The sequence below is a fragment of the Lepidothrix coronata genome, unplaced genomic scaffold (genome assembly GCF_001604755.1).
Source record: "Lepidothrix coronata isolate B3197 unplaced genomic scaffold, Lepidothrix_coronata-1.0 Scaffold128, whole genome shotgun sequence".
In the NCBI taxonomy this organism is placed as follows: domain Eukaryota; kingdom Metazoa; phylum Chordata; class Aves; order Passeriformes; family Pipridae; genus Lepidothrix; species Lepidothrix coronata.
The window spans coordinates 1,391,154-1,418,542 of NW_016690308.1; the positions used below are offsets into that span (position 1 = coordinate 1,391,154).

A 27,389-nucleotide genomic window follows, 5' to 3' on the forward strand; every position below is an offset into this window, starting at 1 on the left:
GTAGACCAAAGAGCACAGTTCAAATGGACCCAAAGGTCTAAATCCAGGTTAAGAAGCCTTGCTGGTCCATCAGTTAATCCATCACCTTCCTCGTGACAGAAGCAACATTTCCTGTAGTCTTTAGGCACGGGGTCTGGCTTAAGGGTTGTGCCCAGTTTTTTAAGAAATTCATCTATTTCTTCTTCACAAGGAGGTTTGAATGATCCTTTAGGAATCACAATCTGAATGCTCCACTTTTTCCATTTCATTCCTTTCCATTTCTTACTGGGAGGCCGGCAGTCCTCCAGACTGCTGTGTATTGCTTTTAACCTGGGTTTTAGTTTCACCGTTACCTTCAGCTCATCCGGTTTTGCCTCTACCTTGGCTGCTTCAAAGGCAGGGGGGAACATGATAGGGGGTGATGATGGTGGAGAAATCTTTTCCTGCAGCTGAGGCAGACAGTGGACGTCCAAAGTGGAGATGTTGTTGCTGTACTGATGGAATGCTTTCGGTGGCCTCTCTTTCATCGGCGACTGCGGCAGAGACGGGACCGATTCCTGGTAATCAACAGAAAACTCTTTAAGAAAAACAATCCAAACTTGCCAACCATTAAATGTATCCTGAAAACATGGTCAGGTCAGTATGGGAGAGGCTTCTCAAAATGCCTAAAATCAAGATGCAGCAAAAGAGAGAGAGATGGAAATTATTCTGACCCATGTTACCACAGCCAGGATATGGAGCACAGAAGTTCTCCCAGCCCAACTTGAACATGGTGCCCTTTAATACACAAGACGAGGCACAAATAACCCCTTGTCCAGGTTTTGAATGCAAAACCTCTCAGCTGCCCTCGGCAAGCTGACTGGCAAGATTTAGTTCTTAGGAATTCTTAGAAAGTTTTGTTACAACACAAAATAACCTTAAAATATGGGTCACAGAATTAATTTAAAGCATAAGAACCTTGTATTTGGTAGAAGGGGAAGATTTAGAATTAATGCCACATATTTTTCCTGGAAACAAGTAAAGAGGAAATTCCTGCAGGGCTCTAGATTAAATACACCTCAAGGACTTAACTACTCAGTCACAGTAAACAAGAATTATACCTGCAGAGATTTGTTAAAAAAAAACAAAGAGAGAAAACAAGAACAACAAAGGAAGTTTAGATTATGAAGTGCTTAATGTGGTTTGTGTGATTAAACTTGAAAGAGTAAATTAAATTCTCAAGAGGCTGAACATGACATTTAATTAACTTAATTATGTACATGCTGATGCACTTGTACAGAAATGTTACTCTGTTTAAATTCAACTGAAAATGAGCTACAAAGGACACTAAAAGGATGTGGATGTACACACAGTTATCTTCTTCTCCAGGGCTGCATTTTTTTATTTAATTTCTTCGGAAAAAATAAGTAGGATAAGAACCTCTATTTCCTCGTCACTGTCAGCTAACAGGCTCTTTACTGGTGTTTAGGTAATCAATGCTTTCAAATGGCAGCTCTGCCCAAACAAAGTCACGGAACAGGATTGTATTTTCCCAGTGACGTTGAACAAATAAAAGTCTTTCTGCAAACTTGCCGTTCAGTTCTTATTTGCACAGTTGTAAACTTTTTTTTTTTCTTACTGTATAAGTCAAATCCAAACGCAGGATACAGCCCTTAAAAATGTGTCTGTGGTTGTGTACAATGCTCAGAGAACTTGAATGACTCATTTTTCGAGGCTTCATCTTCAAAGCCTGGGAGGGCAGCCAAACGTGGCTGCTGTTCCGCCACGCATCTGTCAGACACGAAGTTCTGCAAATATGAATTTTACTTCACGCTGCTGGTTCAGAATCTGAACGTTTGAATGTAGAGCAATTAATTTATAAAACTCTCAAAAGAAGTGCAAACTCCCCCCTCACCCCCTTTCTGTTCTCCAACAAATAGCTGCAATAATTTCGGCTCACTTGGGCCTGCCAGTGTTTGATACTTACTTTGTTCTCTGAGTTTTTTGCTTGCACAGCTGCTGAATAAAGAACAAAGCAGTTGTTGCTACAGAATACAATGTCCTTCATTTTATCAGAGCCTTCTTGGGAATCCTGGGAATCAAACACAGACGATTATCAGAAGTGCACTTTAATACCATTCTTCACATAATAAGTGTAATGAAACAAGTCTTCCAATCTGGCTGGAAATTCTTTATTTGTAGAACATTTGTGAAATAATGAGTGATACTGTGATATAAATACTTGATTATTTGACAGATCTAATGCTACCACCACCTACATCCTTGTTCTTCAGCATTTCCTGCCACTCACAGAAGTTCAACAATCAAAATAAAACATTCTATACCATGCACCCATCTGCTCCATAGGCACTCTCACAAAGCAAAATCCATTTTCTTTTATCTTTGGACAGCAAATGAATGTCCCATTTCAACCTAATCAAAGCCAGATCTCACTATTTTATCTACTGATCCATCTGCAAAACCTTACTGGGAATTCAGTGCATTCCTGGCTACATGAGCCCTTTAGTTTTGTATGTAAGCTCTGACTATGCCTTTGTGGTGTAGTTACATCCATGTCATTGAAAAAGCAACGGTACTTTTTGAAGGAATGACAGTTCTCAATGTAAATACAAGAGATTGAGACCAAAATCTAATTCCTTCCCAAAAAGAATGCAAGCATTCCTGCTCTTACAGTTCCTCCTGACATGGAAACACGGTGCCATGCCTTATAAATTTGAATTAAGATCCTGAAGTGGTCAGGGAAGGAGGTTTGTAGCAGAACTTTGGAAACTGCTATAGATGGGAACTGTTTTACGAAATGTGCTGAAATTCATTTTATATAAGTAGCAACTTCAACATTTTTTATCTGTACTACCAATGTGCTTGAACATCCCATCCTGAATTAGGACGCACACAGAAGGGGGCCTACAACGGGAGCTGGAAGTGCTCTTGGTGGGCACAAACAGCAGTGGACTTTGTGCCATCCTGTTACATGCAAGGAGCCCCAGCTGGGTGCAGTGACTGAGCTGTGCACTTCAGGTACTGACCTGTTTGAGGAAAGGCAGGTCCTTGAAGGATTTCCGTACCCCACTGCCCAGAACCACGACCTTGCAGTGAGAGCACCATCGAGGCCTCAGTGCTGAGCCTTCTGCCATATTCTGGCTGTGATCCTTAAAGCCAGCCAGACCTAGGGAACAGATCATCTGTTAGAGCCTGTATCAGATTAAACCCAATTTATGAGATGTCACAGTAGTCTTCAGTGGTCTAGAGGAGTAGCATCCTCCTGGATAGGGTGTGGAATGCAAGCTTTAAACCTCATCCTGATGGGGAAATTCTATAAACCAGACCTAAAACTAACTGTGCAAACAACAAGGCAAAAATACTTTCTTGTATAAGAAATAAGTAATTAAACTGACATACGAATACAGGCTGAAACGACTGTGTCAAGCTTTCCAGCATGGGAACAATCTTTCTGATTGATTGATTTAAAACCAGACTGGACAAAAAAACTAATAATGTTGGGAACTGTGGAAGAAATGCCTCACCAATAGTGATGTGGACAATGTAATGGAAGTCAGAGATAGATCAGAACTAAGTTATGAGAACACCAGGAGCAGGTCCACATGATCAGGTAAGAACAGAAAAGTACTACTTAGAACAAGAATCAATTATTTAACTCTAGAGCATAAATTTATGAGGCTGAAATGCATTAATACCGATTCAGTTAAAATTTGGGTACTGAATGCCTGGAAGTCAAAGCCCACTCACCATTGCTGTTTGCAGAGAATGGCACATTGGGTTGCTTCAGTCCATAAGACCCCACGATCCTGGCAGGTCCCATGGATCCTGCCTGAGGACCCTGGAGGAGCAAGTGCTGCCTGTACTCCATAGATGGGTTCACTCTGTGACTGTTGGTGGCTGCCATGGAGGATGGGACATCTGGAGCATTACTAACCTCGTAGCTGTTGGGGATTCTGACGTGGAGCAGGTTGGAGAATGCTGCTACAACGCTGCTAATGTTCTAAAAATAATAATAAAAACATACCCTTGTTTTCATCAGACAGGCAGTTCAGACAGCAGAAATATAAATTATTGGAATAAATTATTAGAAGATTGCAACAGCTGCTTTTATTATGCTAAAACCCCTTCAGAGTCACTATATATAAAATATATTAACTGCTGTTGTACTTTATATATATGTAATACAATCTTATTTCTTTTACCTCAGCAGCTGTGGGATGTAAAGTAATTGCTACAGATATAAGGCCAGATTTAGGACCATTCTGGGATGGTCCAAGCTGGGAGGCAAAGAAGCCAGAACCAGGTAATGCTCCTGAACCGGGCTCTGATTTTATATAATTCCTTTTGGCTTCTGAACCTGAAATTAAAACAGAAAACAGCACGTTAATCCTACACACATAGGAACACAGAAAAAAAATCCTAGTTGTAGCTTTTCACTGCTGCAGTCTCACCTTTTCCAGTGCTGCTGGGTAGGATGGGAATGATGGGAGATGGTACAGGTTCTGGGTTCTCCTCCTTTACAACCGACAAGTCTGGATACCGACTGATTTCCATTCCCACCACACTTTCAGGAGAGGAAGAAGGAACAAAGCTGTCAGGAGTGTCCCTGTCCTCACAGTGATCTTGAACCCTGGAACAAAATCCAAAAAAAGCTGCTTTGGAAATAGACTAAAACTTTTGATAAGTCAAAGTTATAAATCATGACAGGGAGCTAAAATGAACTTCCTTCTTCCTACTAGTCATCGCACACAAGTAGGTGGTTTGCCATCACTTCTGGGTATCTCATATTCCACTGCACAGAGTGGTTTCTTGGGAAAGATCCATAAAGAAAAACAGAGGCAGTAACAGAGCCAAACCCTCTGTTCCCCATGGCTCTGTGTAAAAAACTAGAATTTAATATTTAAACTTTCTGGTTCAAGTGTATTCACCCGCCCAAACTCCCTTGTCCACACGCAGGCTTCAGCGTCTCAAAGACATCCAGATTTTGGTTAGGCAAGCGAAAGGGAGGCAAAGGGAAGAAGACCTTTGTAGGGAGACTCACATTTCAGTCAGTTCTCACATGGGAAATGGAGTGGAGCTGGGGAGTTTCAGGTTGGCAGAGTCCTGCTGCTGGTACAGCAGTCACCTGCCATGGTGCTACAGTACCACAGTGCTCCAGGAAAAATATCTGTTTGTATTGTTTTCTTCCACTTTTAAGTGAGCACATTAAGGAATTACTAACAATTTAACAGAATCTAGAGTCTAGCAATGGCATAAATCCCCTATTTTACTAAGCTGCTCTCTACACATGGAATATTAAGAGTTAAAATGATCCCACTCCGTTCTCTGCTCTATGTGGCTGGGCACAACAGATTTAATTTCTTTACTCCTGGTAAAAGATCGCAGAATCTGCTCCAAATACCATTTAGAAGATGTCGAGGAAAACCTACCTTAACTCCTCCTGATTGTTGTGAGGTGGTGTTGGAAGGGAAGCAGGAACATCCACAGTTTTTGGGCCCTGAGCCATTGCTCTTGCTAATAAATCATCTTGTGGTCTGAAAGGCAACTGGAACTGCTTTGGCCCCAGAGCTTTGGTAACTAAAACCAGAAAGGCAGAGCACAATGAGACATCTGGATAGTGACAGACATCCTGTCTGCTGGGTATGGGTGGGGTCCTGATGGTGACACCACTCTCAGCCACTTGGAGTTCAAAAAAATTTTGACCATGATTAATGTCCATCTTTATAAAAACCTGCAGATTTTGAGCAAACAGGGCTTTTGAGTGTGCCTTCTGCCAGTATGAGAGGATGCTTCTTTTACTTAAAAAACCCACAAAATTAAAAAAAAAAAATCAATAATTTTGTAACAACAAAAGAAAAGTAGTGTGAAAAGGGACTTTAATCACTGAAGAGTCCTTACAAAGAGGTAGTATAAAGTTTTGTTTAATAGAAAGCAATTTTAACTGACCAAATTATAAGCATCAGAAAATACATACTGACTGCATACATTTCGGGTAGACTGCTTTGAGCTCCCTCAGCTAACTGGTTAGTCATATGTACTGGACACAAAAAACCTGATTTTAAGGTTTTCTTCTTCATTTCTTAATAAAGTGCTTCTAGCTCTCAACGTGTTTTTGAAAGGGGACAAGGAAAAGGCACTGACATCTGACACTCTACCACTGTAAAATGTTGCATGATAATAATGATTACAACCTTAAAAAGTCTGGGCATACTGCTTTTATAAAGGACTATTGCAACTGAAAATCATCCTAGGAGATAACCTAGAGAAGAGGAGACTGAGGGGAGACCTCACAGCTTCAAAACAAGGGGCAGCACAGGGGCAGGTATTGCTCTGGTGACCAGTGAAGGGACCAGAGGGAATGGCCTGAAGTTGTGTCAGGGGAGGTTTATGTTGGATACCAGGAAAAGGTTCTCCACCCAGAGGGTGGATGGGCACTGAAACAGGCTCCCCAGGGAACTGGTCATGGTACCAAGCCTGACAGAGCTCAAGAAGCATTTGGACAACGCTCTCAGGCACATGGTGGGATTGTTGGGGTGTCCTGTGCAGGGTTGGGAGTTGGACTCCATGATCCTTGTGGGTCCCTTCCAACTCAGGATATTGTGATGTATTTTACAATTTTCTACAAACTGGACTCATGTTTTACACAATGAACAAGAATAAGCCTTACCATCGTGGCCTCCCAACACACCAGCCTTGCCAGCAAGTTCCTCCGTGGTTGCAAAGCCATTGACCAACTTCTGGCAGGCCACGGGCGGCGGGGTGGGAGGGAGGGAGGCTGGGGGGGTCGGAGGATTGCTCAGGTTGTTCTGCTGCATGAGATTAATTAAAGAACCATTAATCAGCCATGGAACACAGGGTGAAAACTTGCCTGGTTCCTACTAGACAATGTAACCCACTTAGAGAGTTTTACACTCAGATGTAGCACTGATAAGCAGCGATGGCTAATTCTCAAGCATGTGACAAAATACATAAAGGTATCTACTATAAAAGACACAACACTTTGCTTTTCTTACATCAGTGATAACAGAGAAGTAGTTTACACGAGTAAACACTAACAAATACATTACCAAAAGAAGATCTGGCTAAACTATTTACAGAAATGCACGAAGAACATTTGAAGGAACAGTCTGGGAACAACAAGTTCCCACAGTTTCAGTAAAGGTCTCACCTTCAGACTGAGAGAGCTATTCCACAGTGACTCTCCATCACCATAAACAAGCCAGCTTACCCAAATTTCACTAAAAGGGAAGCTACCTTACGTTTAGCACATGATGAGCTGTCACTGAAGCAGTTACCATGGAGAAGCAGATACTGTGCAAGTTCACATTCCAGGCTACTTCTCACCAGCTTACTTAACTTGCCCATATTTTAAATGAAAATTAAATGAGAACTTCAGTATTTGTTCTTACTGCAGTCATGCCTACAAAGCTAATACTTATTACTCACTTTGGCCACAGCAACTACTTCTGTTAAGTCACATTCTCAGCTTACACACCATATAAGTCTGGAGTAAACACCACTGGTTTTAATAAGTTTTTATATTAAGGTATCCAAGCAGTAAATTTGATTCCGTCTGTTCACTATCTTGCTGCTCTTCCAATTTTGCCACTCTGATCTCAAAGACTGAATTTTAAATGCTATGGGTTATTAACTCATCAACAAACTCATCATCATCTATTTTGTTCAGAGTTCTCAGGTTCTTAGTTAGGGCTTAGTGGACAAATGAGAAAAAGTCTATTTCCCATTTAATTCACATTAAGAAATGCTTTAATGCTTTCAGTGACTTCACGAAGTACTGAGAATTCAGCCTTTTCTGCTCCATAAAACTGTAATTACAATTTTCACTATTTAGCACCCATTTGTTAAAGGAGCATTTGTATTTTTTAATCAGTTTGCAACACAGTTTCCAGAACTGATTTTCACTTTCAGAGAGTAAAACAATGGTTTCACCACTGCACTATCTAGTCTAGCAAGAGAAAACTATTTTTTTTCTAGTTGCATAAAAGGCAGGAACTCTGATGAGCAGTAATAACATCATGGACTTCTCTTCCCATAGAGAGCACACAATGGAAATCCAGATTAAAATTGTACCTTGTAAATGAGCTGGGAGTAGTAATCTGAAGCCCCATCAAGAGTAGCACTACCAAAACTTCCTACAAGTCGATTTCCACCATTTAGCTGGCCACTGCCATAGGGCAGAAAGTGTGCAAAGCTCACTCCAATTATTGGTTCCACCAAAGGCAGAAGAGAAAGTTGCTGTATTAAAAGAAAAAAAAGTTAAGAGATTAATTTAAGTATAATACAGAACCACTGCAAACCTCCAAACATCAATAGAGTAGTTTCTAATTTAAAAAAAAAAAAAAAGAATTTATCCACTGTCAGAAAACTGTCAAACACAGGCCTCTCTGTTAAGGGAATGTGGTTCCCTGTCCATCAGAGCTGCAGCTCTGGCTCCCTGACAGTTCATCCAGAGGCTGCCAGAGCTGACAGGAACTCCATGGCTTTGAGACTTCTTGCCATGATAGTAATCTTCCAAACAGAAACAAACCCACAACTTTAAATTTCCTAGTTTTGTAGAATTTCTCATTTTCTCCACCCTGTACTCAAAGTTCAACTTAACGCTCAACTTCATTTCCATCAGGAGAAATCCACTCTTTCACATATCCTCTTGATGCCTTACCCAGCACCTGCACACCTACCTGTTTCAGCTGGATGAAGGTATCAGCATTGGGGTAAACAGTTTGCTTTTCTTCTTCCTCTTTTTTCCTTTTCTTGGACCGAGGAGCTGCCTTCTCTCCTGTCCTCTGAGCTCTCTTATTTCTCTGCTTCTTGGTTTCAGGTCCTACATCTGTTCTCTGAAGCTGGCTGTTGCTACACCCAAATGCACCTTGCATCTGGGTTCCTGCAGTTTGCTGGTATAAAAAATGAAAGTGAAGCAGAATTTTTGACATTTTAATATACAGTTCATTCCAATTTACTGCACGGGTCTAAAAGCACAGGCACAGTGTAATAAATCTCATTGATAACAGACTGTATTTTACTGGCAATTGTAACTGCTAGACTGTCTCTGCAGACAGAATTATGACTTATCATTAACACCACTGACATCTGAAAACATCATTAAAAACTCATAGACCAGAAACATTCTCTTTTGAATACACCCTAAAATAAAGCTACATGTGCATGAAACCTTAGAGATGTTCATGAGGGCCTAATGAAAGGCAAATTTGGTGACAGAAAAAAAGGCATGTAAGTTAATATAATACAAAAGTATTTTGAGGTTAGAGAAAAAAAAAGTGTTGTGAAACATTTCTGAATTGTACCACTTGCTTAAATACTTCCAGTATGAATCTGCAAAGTCTTTTTTCACATTAAAGCACAGTTGGGTAAAAGGAATTACAATGGGACTCAGTAACACGACAGACAGTGGCAAGCCAAAAGAAAGTCCATTTTTGTTTAATACATTATCATTTTGAAGAGCTCTACATGACCCCTACCACAAATATTCTCACTAATACCCCTGTCACGTTTTACCTGCTGCTCACAATTACCTTTACTTCTATCACTATTTATTGATTTTGAATGCGTTTAAATTTTGTTTCATGGATATATTAGAGTTTAGGCAGTCAAAACCCAAAACTGAGTAGAGACTAAAAATCACACTATAATGACCAACAAATCTAAATGTAAAAGTGTAACCTACCCCCATAGAAAACACTTTTCCTCAGGTCCCATTTTAAGGGCATTATAAATTAATAAATCATATAATGCCATTATTATAAAGAATTAATGCTTCCTTCCATAGAAGTAAAAGCAATTACAGAAATATTCTGTAACGCAGAAATCCAGTGTTGGACCTGGTTCATTCCCAGAGAACTCCTAATGTGCAGCTGAAGGGGTGTGAAGCCCTTCCCTGCACAGGTGCACAGGTCAACCTATACACTACTCAGGTGGAGTCAAAGAAGTAAGCAGCACACAGACCGTACTCTGCACTGTCACATCCTAGTGGGTAAGTAGGAATCATACTGCAAAATCTTGCCTTAGTCTTAATATTAGAAAGTGGCATTTTTCGAGATGATTTTCCATAGAAAACCTAACTTTTTTTTCATTTTAATGATTTCTGAATATGCTGACCTACCAAGTAATATTAAAATTTGTTATTTTTTTAAACACAGCTGAATTACTTATGGAGAAAAGGCAGGAAAGGAGGCAAAAATTCCTTAAAGTTGTTTACTCCACCCTTGTGCAGGTAGGCTATCTCCCCACCTTTCCACACATGCTCGTGGTAAGGCACAAACTAGGCTTTGTTACAACCACCGTGTAACAAATCCAGCATCAGGCTCACCATTCCTTCAGCTGGATTCTGCTTCTCTGCTAACTTTTTATCCCCAGAAGCCTCCTCCTCTGCTCGGCTGCTGTTCTCCGGTTTCTGATTTAGAAGAGACGAGGACTTCTTATTTTTTAGCAGGTGCTTCAAGAGTTCGTTCCCTGACTCCCCTTTGGCTGCTGGAATGCCGGCTGGCTGTGCCGGACTCTGAGCTGAAGAGGCCGGCTGTGAGGTGACCTTGTCTTCTTCCACCTTAATACTGCTTGGATTTTCTGGTTTAGGCTCAGCTTGACCTGAGCATTGATCAGTCTCTGCCTTTTCCAGTTTAACTTCTTGGATGCTGGTCGGTGTGTCTGTTTTAGCCTTTTCAGTCTCTGCACTCCCACTCGGCTGTTTCGGGGTCAGGTTGCCGGGGAGCTTCCCCTCCCGCTCCGGGGAGCTCTGGCTCTCTCCCATGTTTGATGTCGAGGGGCCCGTTAACTCCGCTGGCTCTTGCTCATCCTGGTGACGTGGTTCATTGGGGGTGTTCACTGTGGGGGTGGAGGTAGAATCAGAAATGGTTGGGGTTGATGGTGCAGTGATATCCGAGTGTGGAGTTGACGGGGCTTTTATGGACTCGGCATCGTCGTCCTTTTTCTTTTTCCGCGTCCTTTTCTTTTTGCCTTTCTCTTCTGGGATTATGTCAGAATACAGCTGGATGAGAGACTGGCTTGATCCAGGGAAGTTCGTTGCCTGGGGCACACTAGTGTCCGAACCACATGGGGCACCACTCCCCAGCACTGTAGATGAAGGTACAGCAGAAGGAAACGGAGGCTTGACCTGGTTCTGCGTAAAGGCAGCCCCAGGAAGATTCCCATGAGTTTGTTTTACATTATGGAAATTGGGGGCTCCACCTGGAACAGCAGATGCATCAGGTCCAAAAGTGGTAGGTCCCACTGGCCTTCTCTCACTGCTTTGCATAAAACTGGTGGCAGGAGGGGAGGTCACAGCACCTTGCTGCAGGATTTGCCCCATCGGTTGCTGCTGATGCTGTGGAGACGGCTGCAGGGGCCGCGGGGTCTGCATGAAATCACAAGGCAGCTCAGAATTGAAGAAAGGTATCTGAGATAAGGATGTTTTGTTATTTAATTCAGACCCCATCATACTGTGCTGCTCCAGCTCCATCCTCTGCTGCAAAGCTCTCTGTCGATCCACCTCCTGCATCAGCTGAATGCGCTGCCGCTCCTGCTGCTCCCGTAAACGCTCCTTTCTCTCCCGCTCTTGGAAACTCTCACTGAAAGGGTTATTGTCCTCAAACTCCACCCTTGGGGGTGGCCCTGACTGTGCAGCTGCATTTGGACCAGGCACAGCAGCTGGTGTACCAGGAGTAATTGGCAACGGTGTCATTGGAGGCTGCATCCTTGCTGGATTCATGGAAATATGACTTGCAGGGGCATTAGCAGGTTGCCATCCGGATAAATTTGGCATTCTGGTTGGGTTGGACTGCCCGGGGATCACCACTGCATGCTGCTGATGCTGGAGCTGCTGTGCCACCATGGGGAAGTTTTGCTGATTCATTGCTGGTGATGTTCCTGCTGGAACCATGGGTGGCTGAGCCTGGACACCGGGCATCATGGAATGGGGGGCCATTCCACACTGCTGCTGCTGCTTGATCCGGTACTCCTCAATCAGCTCCGCGTGCTCCTTCTGCTGCTTTCGGATCTAAAAATTAAAAGTCATTATTCATCTCTGGCATGTACTGGCTGTGCAACATAAACAATGTAACTCACCACTGTAACTCCAGTAGGCAATGAACTTTGGGCAAAAATAGCATTTCTGCACAGTGTTTTTAATGCTAAACAGCAATTATTTCTTTAGAAATACTCTCCATCCCAAGACTTTAGACGAAATAGCAGTGCCTCAGAGTCCTAATTACATACCAAGCCTGCACTGTGCTAGGGAGTACACAAACCTAAGCCAAAAGTGATCCTTGCCCTACAGATCTTATCATCCATGCACAGGATACAAATAGTTGGGAACAGAGAGGAAAAAGGAAACACTGAGATGGATGATGTTCATACATCAGCAAAATTTTTGAAAGATGTAATTGAAAAAGAGAAGTTTGCAGGAAAACAGTGAGGTAGATTCCCATTTATTCACAGGCAGATCCTAAAACTTCTCACAGCAGGTGAAAATGGCAACTGTTCCTTGAAAATTTAAAGTTTTAACACAAAAATAAACTCAACCTGGATACTAAAAGTTTTGCCTTGTAGTTCAAGGCAAGTGGGAGAAGTCAAAGGAAGGATATGACAGTGTCAACTGGACAAGAAAGAGCCTTTCAGAAATACAGAAGATATCCAACTAAACTGGTCTTTAAAAAGAATAAAAGGACTTGTAGTCCACCGGTTAATAATACATACATTAAAAAAATATATCTCTTGCTTCTGCTCATTAGATTATGACTTCCACAGCTTTCATTTGCTATTTGTAGGGATAGAAAAAGTCTGTAACATAATTAAAAATGTTTGATAGCCCTGTCCTTTATCTGGGGCAAGGGATAAGCCTGAAAGCTCAGGACAACAGAGATCCCATCGGACACACTCCAAACTGCAGGACAGATGCACCCAAAAGGTTATTTACACAGTAACCTCAGGTCCAAGATGATTTATGAGCTCTGGCTTGGCACTGCCACTGCCACAGAAACAATGCCACTGCATAAAGCCACCAGTTGGATCCATCTGCACTGCACAGATCCAGTGCTCCTTCTCCGTGGTTCTGCAGTGCTAAGCCTGTGCTGGCTCTGTACCATGAGGCATCCAAACCCCTGCTCCCTCCCAGGGGCTGCAGGGGTGGATCAGCCACAGGACTGGGATCTCAAAGGACCAGCCCTGACCACACCCAGCTGACCCTGAGCCAACTGCGCGGGTCGACCTGGTGATTTTAGCAGTGCAGGGGAGAACAAGGCACAGTGTATTAGCACAGGCACAGAGCCACACCAAGGCAGCCAAACTGCCCTGGCTGCAGGGACAATCTGGCAGTGTCTCCATGGCTCTGAGCCTGGGCTAATAACCCTGTCACACATCAGCTCGTGGAGCACAGTCAGCTCCGGTTGCTCCGTGCCTGTGTCCAGGGCCAGCAATTCACAGGGATCCCAGAGCTCTTTTCTCTCTCCATACATGTACAGACTTTTCAAAAACTGACTTGATTACAGAAAAATTACTTGATCTGAATTGAAAGAGTGGCAAATTGCTTCCAACAGAAGGTCCTTAAAAATATACTTTAACAAAGCTTCATTTAATCTCCTACTAGGTGTGTAACAAAGTGCTGTTTAGGATGTGGGTGACTGGTCTAAATCTGTGGCTGAAGGGCAGTAGGGGGCATTTGCCAGCAGTAGATGAAACTTAAGTTTAAAAATTACAAATAAGAGAACTATAATTATGGGGCAGTAAATGAATCTGCCACCAATGTCATGATTAGCAGTTGTTACTTCAGTCTAACTCCACTGTAAGACTAGAATCATGTACAGATGATAAAGATTGGTCAAAGTTATTTTTTTTGCACTTATTCTACTTGTGATTCATTGTGTAAGGGAAAAAAAAAAAGAAAAAGAAAGAAATTATATAAATATAATTTACCCACTCCTTCTCTCTTCCACACAGTGAAAAGACAAGCCAACCAATATTCTATCCAGCTCATAGTTTGTCTTGAAAGCAACACAGGAGCAAGAACTCGAGGGTCAGATATCCCTTCATTCCAAGCTGCCTGCTGCCAATTTTTTCCTTCATATTAATAAAGGATAATTCTAAAGCATTTTCATTTTCAGTAGGACTAGTTGATCTTGACTATCATGCCAGATAATTTATAAACAACATCTTGAGGAAGGCAGCATTCAATATTGGTGGCCAAAGCATAGATTTATTGAACTTATCACAGGTTTAATTTGAATTTCATTTACTGTAATCACAGTCACAGGATGTGAAATTCCAACTGAATATAAGGAAAGAAAAACATAACCCAGTGAAAGTGGTTACATATAGGAACAGAGGCCCTAGAGAGGCTGGGAGATCTCAACCCTTGGAGACTTACAGTACTTGACTGGCAAGGTGCTGAGCAACCTGATTTAACTGTGAAGCTAGTTCTGCTTTGATCATGACTAGATGCTCTCCAGACATCCCTTTGACCTGTACTATTCTGTGATCCAATAACAGATAACACACCCTTATGATCAGCACCTAGGAATGAGACAGATCATAAAGCCAGACTAATACTAAAGACATAATGAAAAGAGATTTTAAAACAGTAACATTGAACTGGCATATAACCAAGACGTTCTGATTATGAAAGGACATCTGAAAAAGACTGAGTTATGAGGTTCATTCAAGCCTGAAACAAAGCCCTGAGTGCTAAGACTTTTCTCTGAATATTTCATTTTTGCTTTTCATGGTGCCAGGAACTCTGTTGCAAGTCATTTTGCCAAGGAATTTCCTCTCTTCCCAAAGTACGAAACCAGCTTTTTATCACAATGTTTGCCACAGCATATTCCTCTGCAACTCCAGTGTCACCTACAATCTGGAGTAATGCTGTTACACACAAAAACATGACAGGGATTGGCTCCCTTTAACTAGATTCCACTGTATCTTTCAGAAGGTTTAAAGGAAAAAGTCACAGTAGCATGACTTGGTACCAAGGTTTTGGATTCCAGGTGATTACCTGATCTAGCTGTTTTTGGACCATACTTTGCTGCTCAGTAACATGTTTAAGCTGTTCTGCATCCTCTTCTGGGAATTCCCGTCCGGCTTTCTTGGCTGTACGCTGCTTTGCTGAGAGAGCCTTTTTGGATTTTCTGTGTGCTCCAATTTGCTCCTCAAGGTACTTCTGTTGCATCTGAAGAAGTTTCTGTGTATCTTGCAGCCATTCCTCATATTGCTTTCTTTGTGAATCATCTAGAAAGAAGGGAAATTAAGTACGGTATGATCCCATCCTGGGGGTAAGCTCTCATTTTTAGAGCTCAAGTTTAACAATTAGGTTGCCCCCTTTTTTAAAGAAACTATTGGTTAAATTCAGCCAAATTTGACAGAGAATTTGGTATCTCAAGAGATATTAAGTTCTTGGAGTGATTTGAGCAAAGGAGACAGAGATCCAAATGACTGCATTTATTGAGAGAAAGCAGTTTTAACACAGTCCCTTCATTTCAGGACACACCAGCCCTCTGTTGAGCCAGCAAATGTGCACTCTCCAGTGAGCAAATGTAGCTTTGGGAGCAGCTACAGAACCTCGTGGTACCCTGCTCTGCCACAGAAGAGGGGACATGGAAGATGTCTGGGAGTAGTCAAGCAGAGAGAGAGAGATGAGGGAGCAAGGACACAAACTTACAGGAAACATGGCCTCATTATTTTTGGTGTTTGCAGAAGACTTTTGTACATATAAAATCTATTATTATAACTACGTCTAAGAAAAAGATTAAAATTATAAACATCCATCAAATATTCATGAAATTAAAAAAAGACACAGTCTTTGTAAAAATCACTTTGTCAGTGTCAGTCCTGGGCACAAGGGCCTTCAGCATCAGTGCCACATCCTGTCCCCAGAACAAATGCCTCTCATTTAGGCTGTAACTGAGACATTGCTCTTCCCACAAATGAGAAATGCTCATCTGCCACGAGTCCATTGCTCTCAGACGTTTTTCTGGAGGCAAAACCATCACGTCTGATAACGCCTGATCTGCACTAAGCACAGAGAGCAAGAGAGACAGTTTGGTGATCGTGTCATTTGTCTCCTGATCACACTGTGGCAGTGAGCTGGGACACCAGGAATAGGGCATGGATCTTCCTTGTAAACACAGTTTGTTTAACACAGATACCCACACAGCCGTGAGAGTTCAATATGACCATGTCCTTGTGCTCCTGTTCTTCCAAGAATAAATTCTGCTAAACTAATCACATATCCTGAAGGGACAATTGAGTGGAAACGAGGAGAGTAACGTGAGCAACATGGAAGTGCAAATGAAAGTACTGAAATACTAATGAGTTCCAGCTAGGAATAACAACTACTGAAATGAGCAACTGATTTTCTCAAGTGCCCAGAACCCACCACCACCCAACCAGAGTGAGCCCACGCTGAGTGCCATGTGAAATCTCACTCGAAATTAATACAGATAATATTGCAAAAGCTCTTTCTAGCACACTCAGTGCTGCTACTCCAGTTTCTGGAAAAGGTGAAGGTGTTTACTTCTGTTTCTTATTCAAAAATACCAAGTGAACTATTTGTAGTGATAGAAACACTTTTTTTCACATGGTCTCCTCCTCCCAACATGGGCTCAGTTTCGATTTCTGCTAGGAAATCTTTCTCATCATACAGACCAGGATTTACAATTGATCTAGGGCAGCCAGAAACACGGAATGCAAAATGCTAGTGCTGTATACTTCTGCTTTCAGCAATTGTGCTTCCCAGCCAGGCTTGCTTAACTAATGCCTGGAAAGCTTTTTCTGGTATTTGTTCAAATGACAATGATACTGCACAAAACTTTTTGCTTCTGAAATTAAAAAAAAACAAAACAAAACAACTCAATATAGACAGTTGTTCTCACTGAGCTCAGAATATTGCAACACAACCCAAGACCACGTTTCCAACATAGCAGTCTACCAGTTAATAGATTACAGTTCTCACACAGATCCAAATAATGTTAATTTTCTGTTTCCCTCCTTCTTTATGGTGTTTCTTCTATTAACAGCAGAAATTATTCTATTATTTTGCCCTTCACTGGTCTGAGCTCCTGGCACTGACTGACCCGTAAAAGGAAACCTATCGATATACAAAGTGAAATAATAACCTTGCAAATATTAACAACATTCACTACACACCCCTTAGTTGGCATTGTAATGATGAAATGACTCATTTTAAAAGGATGATTTTTTGAGAGATGAGATCCATTTACGGATATTTTATATTAAAGAAAACAGAACAGTAAAATGAAACACCATACAATAAATTTTTAAATCTTTACTTACTGACAAAGCCAGGACCAAAATTGGGAGGATTAGGCCTAGAAATCTGAGGTGTCAAACTGCCATCCTAGAAATTTCAGTAAAACATACAGACAGGGAAATTAAATCACGATTCAATTAAAATAACCAAAATGTAGTTATAATTGTTAAACACTTTTGTTTCAAGCCCATATCAAGTTTTATTACCTGTGCAATTGCCTGCTGCATATGATTTTGGCCTTCACTGGTCTGAGCTCCTGGCACTGACTGACCCATAAAAGGAAACCTATTGATACATAAAGTGAAATTATAACCTTGAAAAATTGTATTTTAGAGGAGAGAAAACCTTTTGTACTACACTGAACTTACACAAAGCACACAAGTATTTTATAGACATTTGTTTGAACTTCTGTACCAAACTTTTTCAACATCTGCAGAATACTAGTTCTCCTTTGGTTGAAACTATAGCATTTTAGATTTTTCAGAGAGAAGTAGTAAACATGATCTACTGTGCTAAAACAGTGAAAACACACACGGACACAAAATCTGTATTTGCATTCTTATATTTTATGATTCAAAAAGAAAAGGTTTAATGCATTTAGGTATCATTGCCACCAGCCCAGTCAAGTGGAGTTGGGCAAATGCACACCCCCGGTGTGCATTTACATGTATTATCATATAACATGTATTATGATATTTGAGAACATGTATTATGATAGATGATAATACATGTATTATCATATAACACTGAAGTATGTGTTAGGAAGATGAAAACACACAGTTTTAAGGGCCACATAATAAAAGGTGCAGATCCTTCCTGGCCCACAGACTCCCCCACCCTAGAATAAGGGCAGTCCTGGAGGAGCCTGCACAGTTCACAGCTCCTCTTGTCCTCAGAACGGATTTAAAGAGAGGGTCAAACTTCCACTACTTGGGCTAAACGTTAATTATACTCAGCATTAAATGATATGCTGCAACATAAAATTTCACTGTTACATGGTCATCCACAGTTTTCTAACACCATGTGTGGGAGATGTGTCATTACCCAATTAGTAAGTGGGAAAACAAGAAAAGCATCAACAGTGAATCTGTGTTGAGCAATGACATCACAACTGGAACACAAGTCTGATGCATTTTAATACCTTTAAGTTTCTACTGCCACATTGGCTTTATTCTTAGGAGATAGTCCTGTGTTAGCATGGACTATGAACTCCAGGGCATAAAGATCTTTTCTCTACTTTTAACCTTTTCGTTTTCTGCACACAGCTTCCCCAAGCTCTGTTATTTCCTTTTACATTTTGTAGCCCTAAAGAATGGTATCAAGTGTTGCCTACCTGTTCATGACCATTGGTGGCATCCCCATGTTACTCTGTGCCATGACCTTGTTGATCCCCTTAAGGGCCACCATTTTTGCTTTCATTATGGGATCAGTAATTGCATCAAAGTCTGTAAGAGAAAAACAGTAGAACTGAATTACACAGCTGAGCATTCCAAGTTATCAACTGGAACTGACTTGTTTACATCTCGTTCATGTGTAAATCTTCTTTAAAACAACCTAATTGCATTACTAAGTCACATTAATTGTCATCTCCACTTCAAAATTCATGGTTAATAAGTATAATAACATATAAACAAAAGCAAGTCAGTCTGAGAAGGGCTCTAGACCAAACTTGGCCTATGACCCAACAGATTAATAAATTCTATTTACAGGTTTAGGACTCAGGAAGAAGAGTTGTTTCTGTGAGCTTGGTTGGCAACTGACACACCATCACTAATGAACTAAAAGAACAGCCTTGATGGCCAGTGTGCTTACAACTAACAGAATTCTCAAAATTTAGTATTTCATTAATAACAATTAATTGATAGTGATGGTCTCGATCTTAATGCTCCAACTGCTAAATTGTATTAAACAAGCAATCACAATTTATCTTAAATGCTTTTAGTACATGCAGAATTATTAGAGATGTCTCTGAGCCTTGCCTAGACTGAGAGTTAGTAAAACAGCTTTCAATGATCCCTTTCCTTGAGACAACACTAAAAACTGCAAAAAAGTAATGAAACAACCATAAACATAAAAATGATAGAGCAAGTATCAAAAGGTCAGCTATTGCACTTGATCATTAAATGTTGTTTACCAAGGGTGCATTTACTCCATATCACAATGAGAACCTAAAGTATAAAGAGAATATGTGACACAGCTGATGTCACAAACATTATCAGAAGTGTAGAATTACCCTGATCCTGGTAATGACAACAGGAGCCTTGCCCCAGAGTTCAGAATTCCACCTACACACTCAATTTCCATGCTCCCTGTAGGCAGGTTAATTTTTGCTGTGCCACCTTCAAGTTCCACAGAACTACCTCCTTCTTTCAGTGCTAGGGATTATTTAACTATTTATTGTTGCATTTTTATAAAAAAACTAACCAGAACACAGACAAACACATCACCCACATACCAATATTGGGGAAAAATGGCTCTGAACGCTGGCGAATCATGGCTTGCATCTGTCGCTGCTGCTGCTGCTCCTGTCTTTCCTGATCCAAGAGGTCCTGCAGAAGAAGTGGCTGCTCCTCCAGTAGGAGTGGTCTCTCTCGGTTCTGTTGCTGAGCTAATGGTTGAGGGAGCATCATCTGTTGGGGACCAGAGATGCCACTGGGACCAGGACGGTTTGGTACAGCCACAGTTTGATTAGATGTCTGTCCCGTCCCAAAGTTATGATTAGATGACTGACCCTGAATAAATCCTGGATTTGGTGACCCTTGAGAAAAATTATGGTTCATTCGTGGAACCATGGACAAATTTGAATTTAAGGTGTTTTCCAAGATCTGTCCACCAGGTGTCATGAGTGTTTGTGGAATACCTGATCCATGGTTCATTTGTGTGGGTGGCAGGGATTGAGATGGAGATCCCAGAGTTCTCGCTTCAGCATTGTCTGAGCTTTCATTAGACAGCAAACTTGAGAGCACTGGGGTGGACCCAGAAATACTGCAGGAACTTACTGATCCTTGAACAGGTAGTGGAGCAGATCCCTGAGCATCTGGACTAGGCACAGTTGTTTCTTGGCTAGGAACAGCAGTAGTTTTGTCAGGGAATTCTGGGTTAGCAGGCTGTGCAGGAGCCTTTTCTCCATCCTTTAACTCCACTTCAGCAGCCTGTTGAGTACTTGTGGATTCAGCATTTCCATCACTTTTTTCATTTTCATTCTTCTTTTCCTCCTGAGTGTTTGGGGAAAGTACTTCTATTTTAATTTCATTTTCTGTAGCAGATTTCTTTGGTGGAGACTGGTTCTCAGGAGGCGCAGCAGTTGTATCACCTTGTTCTTTCTGTTTGGGTTCTTCTGCCTTGCCCTGGATATCTAGTTTATCATCAATGGGGACACTGAGATCTAGTTCTTCATTGAACATTCCTTTCTTATCCCCCACATCAAGGTCTGGGTCTGTGTATGCAATTAAATCAAATTCTCCTGATCTTAGAAGATCATCAAGGTGAGGATCATTGGTTTCCAAATTATCTAGAGTGTCCAGTTCATCTCCTTTCCCATCCTCAGTGTCTAGATTCAGATTTTCCAGATCCTCATCATCTAAATCCTTGACTTCAACCCCATCAAGGTCTTTCACATCCAAATCTTTTACAGCAGGATCATCAGGATCAAGCTTTTCCTCTAGACCATCACTTGGCTGGTTGGGAATCTGTAAGTTTGCAGATTCATCACTTGGTGCAGATGTGGACAAAGATGGTCCTGGGAACGCATCAGCAACTGGCTGATGACCTAGAGAACGCATTACAAGTGCAGGTGGGTTGTCAGGATTGATCTGATCCTGCTGGGATTGCGACATGTGCTCCAAACTTGTAGACATCTGCAACTGGTTGGGTATTCCTTGAGAATTATGTCTCAACGGCTCTGCCTGTCTTGGGCCTGGAAAATCCTGCCTGGGCATGAACCCCGTGTGTCTCTGATGCTGAGCTGCTGCTTCCATAACATTTGCAGCAGAAGGATTAAAGGGCAGCCTTGGCCTCCCGTCGGGAGCTCTGTGACGTAACTCGATAAACGCCTGACCCAATATATTGTGCTGCTGAACTGGCATTCCCTGCGGAGGAAAATGCTGGGAGATCCCAGATGTGTTATTTATTTGTGGATTGTTCACTGGCCAAGGCATATCAATAGACAGGGATCTTCTCAGCTGTGGGGGAACTCCAGGGCGCTGCATCGGCTGCTGGGGACCGAGGAAACGTTCTTGGCCTGAGGGTGGACCATGGCCACCTCCTGGAAAACCATATCTAAAATAAAGCATGAAAGACTAAGTAACCTTTTTTTAACTAAGTCTGCCTAGTCTGGCATATCTGACTAAATAGCTATTCACTAAAATGCTTTAAGTGATGCATTCATTAAGATATTTAAATAAATATTTTGACTGATTATGCTTACATTTAAATGAGCTTTATGACTACAATAAAATAATTGCTTTAATTATGTTTAATAAACAACCTGTTTTCAATTCCAATAATAATAATAATGGATAGAAAACTATGACAGTCGGAACTATCCTAGTAAATAATATATATGTTAATTCAACCCAGCATAAAAAATAATAGTGCATGGATTTAGAAATTACTGAAATAAATACAAATACTTAAAATCATAATTCCTGAGATGATAACGTATTGATACTGGTATTCATTTTACACCACAGCATTCACTGTAAAAATGGCACAGACAGAAGTTGACATTTGATTACTTATTCATTAGAAATGAAAACAAGAATATTATACTTATTAATTATTAAGACATCAAAAATGAAGTCAAACCTTTCACTTTTTTTTTGTTTGTTTTAAAGAAATGCAGTTGGTTCCATTTTTATTTCTGATTAATTCCCAATAAAGGAGTGTAAAACACTGTTAGTGTAAAACACAGGAAAATGCACTGCACATACAGACTTCAGGAAGGTCACCAGCTACTGCAGACAACACAGATGATTTTTCATCCATAAAAACCCCTTTATCTAACGACCCTTGTAATATCCTGGGTTTAAGAGATCCAAGAGCTTACCTAAGGCCATGAGGTCTCATCCCCATGGCATTCATATCGCCTGGAAACTGGGGTCTACTGAACTGCCCATCAGCAGGAAACGGCCCACGCTGGTCTTTTGGGTATACGGCGAACCTTGGCCCACCTGGAGGGACTACAGAGGACCTAATATTCCCAGGATATGGAGGAGGAGGGCGGTTAAAGATTTGATTTAAGTTGTCTTGCTGCCAGTGTTGAAGAGGAGTCGCATGGGCAGGAGCTGCTGCATCCTGCAAGGCCTTTTCCTGACGAACCGCGTTCTTCTTCTGCTGCTGTTGCTGTAGAATAATTTCACGTAATTTCTGGCGCTGTTTAAAAAAAAAAATAAATCATTACGCTTGACACTGCAACTGACATGTTTTGAAGTGTTACACTCTGCTAGGTTAAGCTTTTCGGAGGAAAGAAATTCTTCAGTCACTACAGAAAAATATTAAGAACTACCGTAATCACCTCAGAAATGAGAAGGGGGGTCAAACGGTGCAAGGTGCTGGTGGTGCAACTTGACATTCAGACCTCCTGTTAAAATGTATGGTGTGAATCCATTCTATCAATTAAAGGAATTTTTCTTTTTTTCTATTCCAACAATGCAGGCCCTGTTGCCACATGAAAAGTGCAAGGGTGACTAGAGGTCCACTGAAGAAAATTCAACAAGAGGTTTGCACCACAGCTGCAGAATTTCCTCTGACTCTGATGATAAATACTACCAATTTTCCACCAAATCCACTTCCCATCACTCCTTCCAAACAAAAGAGTGAGCAGCTTTTCCATGAGCTATTCTCAGCAACAGCTGTTGGCCAAACATTCACTGGCAGAAACCTGGAGTGAAAGCGCCTCAAGAAGAGCAGTGACCAAGGGTAGGATTCACCTCAACATGTTGGCCAACTGCAAAGTCAGAGGCCTGGTCTGAGATCTTTGCCTGTACCCGCTTTTCCAGCCAGTGAAGAAGTCACTGACAATCAGTTCCACATCTCATCTGTTATAGAACAGAACTAATTGTCCTTTCAAGGTGTTTTTTTCCCTTTGACTCTAGCTAAAAGAGCTATTACAGACCAACCATCTACACCTTCAGTGGCTTCAAATATGGTCTTTGCTTTCTTTTTGGATCTTAAAAATTACTGATGTTTCCATATTCTGTATGTTCTGGTTCTATCCAGGTGGACCAAATGAACATACTAAGTAAATTAAGATGACTCTTATCTTACATATAGCTATGCTTAATGACAAGAAACTTCAAATATTAACCAGAATGGGGGAAATTCTTCTATTTACGGAATTTTAATACCATCAGTATTGAACATTATGCTCACCTGTCTTAACTTCTCAGTGTCTGCTTGAGACATATTCATGGTATTCTGTGTATCTGTTACTCCTGTGGTGGGTGCTGGGCCAGGAACTTGTGAAACTTTGGGAAACTGCTGTCCTTGAGAAGTCATGGGAGAATTTCCAGATGCACTGAAGGTGCCCTCAGATCCAGGCCGTGGCTGCTCGGCAGCATCATGGGCCAGTTGACCACTTCCAAAAGATTCTGGCTGAGGTCTTGGAGTCATTGGTGGTTGATCATATGGGTCACGTGCTGGAGCAGCTGGACCATGGCTAAATGAATCTGTTATTGCAGGCCCTGCAGGTCTGGGAGTTTGAGAACATGGATCTGATGGCCTGACGAAAGTGCCCTGCAACCTGCTCTGTGGTGTCTGCAGGAAAGGATCTCTATTTGGTATTAGTCCTGGTCTTGTCATTGCAGGTCTGTTAAAACCCTCAGAAATCCCTGGCCTTGGAGTTGCTGGTTGCTGAGAATAGGGATCATTGAGAACTGGCCTCGGTGTCCCGGGAGGTTGGGCATATGGATCAGAATGTCTCTGATTTGCTGGGGTCTGAGAGAATAAATCTGCCGGCTGAGAAGGTCTCGGTGTTGGTGGTTGCTGCATATATGGATCAACTGTGGTGGGCCGAGGAGTTCCTGGAGGTTGGGCATAAGGATCAGCAACTGGCCGAGGAGTACCTGGAGGCTGGGAATAAGGGTCCTGAGAAGCTGGCCTTGAAATGGGCCCAGACTGAGGGAAAGAATCGCTCTGTTGCCGCGCTATCCGGGGTGGGGGGGCAAAAGGCTCCTTTATTGCAGGGTGGGGAGTCAGGGGAGGCTGGCTGTACGGATCATTAGCCTGACTATGGGAAAAGTTATCCACTGGCCTCGGTGTCAAAGCGGGCCTTTCGTAGGGATCCACAGCTACACGCCGGGGGGTGGTTGGCATGGACGTGTAGGGATCTTGTGGGGACTGAGGAGGGCGCATAGGAGTTTTAAAAGGTCCAGGGCTCCCATCAGGAGCGGGAGTCGGAGTCAATGGAGGCCGTGCATAGGCATCAGCAGAGGCTACTCTCTGTCTCTGAAATGTATCAGTTCTAGGAGCTGGCTTAGTAAAGGGATCACTGCTTCCAGCTGCTAAAGGAACCTTCCCTGACTGTTCCAGGGATCTCAGGACCCCCAACGGTTTGGAGAACTGCTCTGATGCCATGACAGGCCTGGGTGTGTCTGGTGGCTTTGCATAGGGATCACTGCTCCCTGGAGATGAAGAACATGAATCCCTGACTGGTGAAGGCCTGCTTCCCGATGGTTCAGCTCCCTGAATGGGCCGGGATACGGATGACTGTGCTGCACAGGTATCTAATGGGGCAATGGTGTTCCTTCTAACAAAGTTCTGGTTAATGGGTGCTGGTCTAGGTGTTCCCACCATTTTAGCATATGGATCCATTGGAGAGGGAGGTCTTGTGTTTGTGGAACCTGGCGAAAACATCTGTTGTGATGATGTCTGAGGAGTCTGAGACTGAGACAGTGAATCGTGCACTGGGATTCGGGTCAGAGTAGGGGGTGGGGCTTGTGGTTTTAGGAACACATCATCTGAGGACGACGACGTAGGCGTAGCAGGGAGCTGCTGCTTTGTAAATAGATCCTTATGGAATGTCTGTTGTGCAGGAGACATACTTCCATTGCCTGTCTGTGGCGTTAAGGGGCTCTGGATCCCACTGCTGGGTGTGTCTGAGCCAGACTGGTTCAGAAGCTGCTGTGAACTAAACTGCTGCTGCTGCTGTTGCTGCTGCTGCTGCTGCTGCTGCTCATTTTTCACTTGTTCAAGCTTCTGCGTGGCTTCTATTTTGGCTTGCTGCTTACTCTTTTGCCGCATTTGCTGTTTTAAAATTATGAGGAAAAAAGGTTACACTAGTAAGTTCGGGGCATACAAAATCTTTCTGATGACTGAATCTATAATTTAAAAACTTCAGGACACATCAAAGATGAATTATAAATAACTGCAAATTGCAAATTTTAAATGCAATGGGAGAAGAGGGTCCAGCTATTTGCAAAGTTCAATTACCTTGACATGTGTCTTTTTTGCCTGGGAATAAGCATGTCCCAGGTTGCCAAAAGAACATCACTGCTTTCCAACCTTATATTCTGAAGACAAAGGCTACTGAGAGATGCAGCACTGACGTGAGGCAAATGGGCTTTGAGAGACAGCCAGCCCCAGCTGGAGCAGCAGTCTGCAGGACTGGGGTGTGTAAAAACTAACAACTGGACTAGCCAGCCATGCAGAGAAAGAACACCCTATTTCCATAATACATAGTATTTAAGAGTCAAAATTTTAAAATTTTTGCAAGCAGCTTCTCTTCTAATAACATCTGTTTCCTTCCCCTGCAGAATGGCTGACTTTATACTCTTCTACAAAGAAAGATTCAAACTGATTTTATGACAACAGATTCTGACAGCGCAATAAAAAACTGGAAGAATATAACAAAACACCCTAAATGCAACACACCTGTCTGAATTTCCACTCCTGCTCATGTTCTGATTCCCTCTGCTTTAATGGATCCTTAAAGAGGTCGGAGTCGATGCGTGAGCTGGGATCAATGCTATCCTGTTGCTGCTGCCTTTTCATGGAGTCATTTGACATCTGTACTTTATTGATGCGCAAAGCAGCTCTATTATCTCTGGCTTTTTGCTGGAAAAAGAAAAAAGATGCAGTTAGCCTCATTTTCTTCTGCTAAGTGTGAACACTGCATCTGTTATTCCTACAAAATCTATCACCAAATTATTTGTATAGCCTGTTTTAATCACATGCATCCTCGTAGAAAAGAAATTATAGACTTTAAAAGGAATTCCAAGTGGAAAATACTTCATCTCTACAGAAATTCTGCATTTGACATACATGGAAAGAACCAAGGAGTTATTAGCAGTTAGTAAAGAAATTAGTAAACCTATTAGCAAAGGTTTTCTGTACATGAGGGGTGTCTATTCAGGTACTGTGCTGTCCCAAAAATTATGAATCCCACCAGTTTACCTTTCAGATCACATACTGGTGTGGTCTGCAGTCTGAAGACATGAGCACAGCAGATGATGTTTGGATCAATAAAGGCCACTAATGTGGAGAACTTCAATGACAAGAAAAATACAGTCTACTCCATTAAATAGCCTCTATAGATCACAGTCTGTTAACAGTTAACAGTATAAACACAGGATATGGGCTTATGGATCAGGAAAAATTGGATGGAAGAACAGTAATTCCTCTTCAATGAGGCATTTTACAGCCATAGTGACACTTAAAAGTATCTAATGGAAGTTTCAAAGGGTCTGTTTTACCACCAATCTAGGATGTGATTCCTTTTCTAAACCAAACCCTCTCATCTTCTTTTTTACAAATTTATTTCCAGTTGTCAAGTAGGGGTTGCCTGGTGGAGAAGGCTTTAATCCTTTCCCCCCAGCAATGAAACAGGGACATGGTTGAGAGCACCAGTGTCACAGCAGCAGAAAAATTAGTGTCATTTGTGATGGGATTGTGCACACTAAAGAAAGTAAAAAGCCTACAGTCAAAATTTACTAGGGCTTTCCTAAATTTCATTTCAGCCTTTGTTCATCATCCCAGAGTGCAGGTCCCTCAGGAGAGGTACCACAGCAGCTTCTTGTGTGCACAATGCCAGGAGCACCAGCAACAGCTGAATGGCAAGAGTACAAGGACTTTTCAGAAAGGAATTAACCATGTCTTGCTGTGTGAATACTGATGTGCATGA

General features: G+C 41.9%; 1 protein-coding gene across 1 annotated transcript in view; it reads right to left on the bottom strand.

The window, feature by feature from the left end:
* Window positions 1-27,389, bottom strand: part of KMT2C (lysine methyltransferase 2C) — a 197,678-nt gene that overhangs the window by 12,840 nt on the left and 157,449 nt on the right. The window contains exons 30-48 of the mRNA XM_017826505.1: window positions 26,141-26,323; window positions 23,642-25,513; window positions 22,317-22,642; window positions 19,725-21,547; window positions 18,603-18,714; window positions 17,476-17,554; window positions 17,293-17,356; window positions 14,996-15,228; window positions 10,325-12,007; window positions 8,679-8,891; window positions 8,071-8,235; window positions 6,647-6,788; window positions 5,409-5,556; window positions 4,431-4,609; window positions 4,182-4,336; window positions 3,727-3,979; window positions 3,006-3,145; window positions 1,946-2,050; window positions 1-536 (exon numbers count right to left, since the gene is read on the bottom strand). Coding sequence (XP_017681994.1) covers window positions 1-536; window positions 1,946-2,050; window positions 3,006-3,145; window positions 3,727-3,979; window positions 4,182-4,336; window positions 4,431-4,609; window positions 5,409-5,556; window positions 6,647-6,788; window positions 8,071-8,235; window positions 8,679-8,891; window positions 10,325-12,007; window positions 14,996-15,228; window positions 17,293-17,356; window positions 17,476-17,554; window positions 18,603-18,714; window positions 19,725-21,547; window positions 22,317-22,642; window positions 23,642-25,513; window positions 26,141-26,323 — 8,411 coding nt within the window. The remainder of the gene's footprint in view (window positions 537-1,945; window positions 2,051-3,005; window positions 3,146-3,726; window positions 3,980-4,181; window positions 4,337-4,430; window positions 4,610-5,408; window positions 5,557-6,646; window positions 6,789-8,070; window positions 8,236-8,678; window positions 8,892-10,324; window positions 12,008-14,995; window positions 15,229-17,292; window positions 17,357-17,475; window positions 17,555-18,602; window positions 18,715-19,724; window positions 21,548-22,316; window positions 22,643-23,641; window positions 25,514-26,140; window positions 26,324-27,389) is intronic.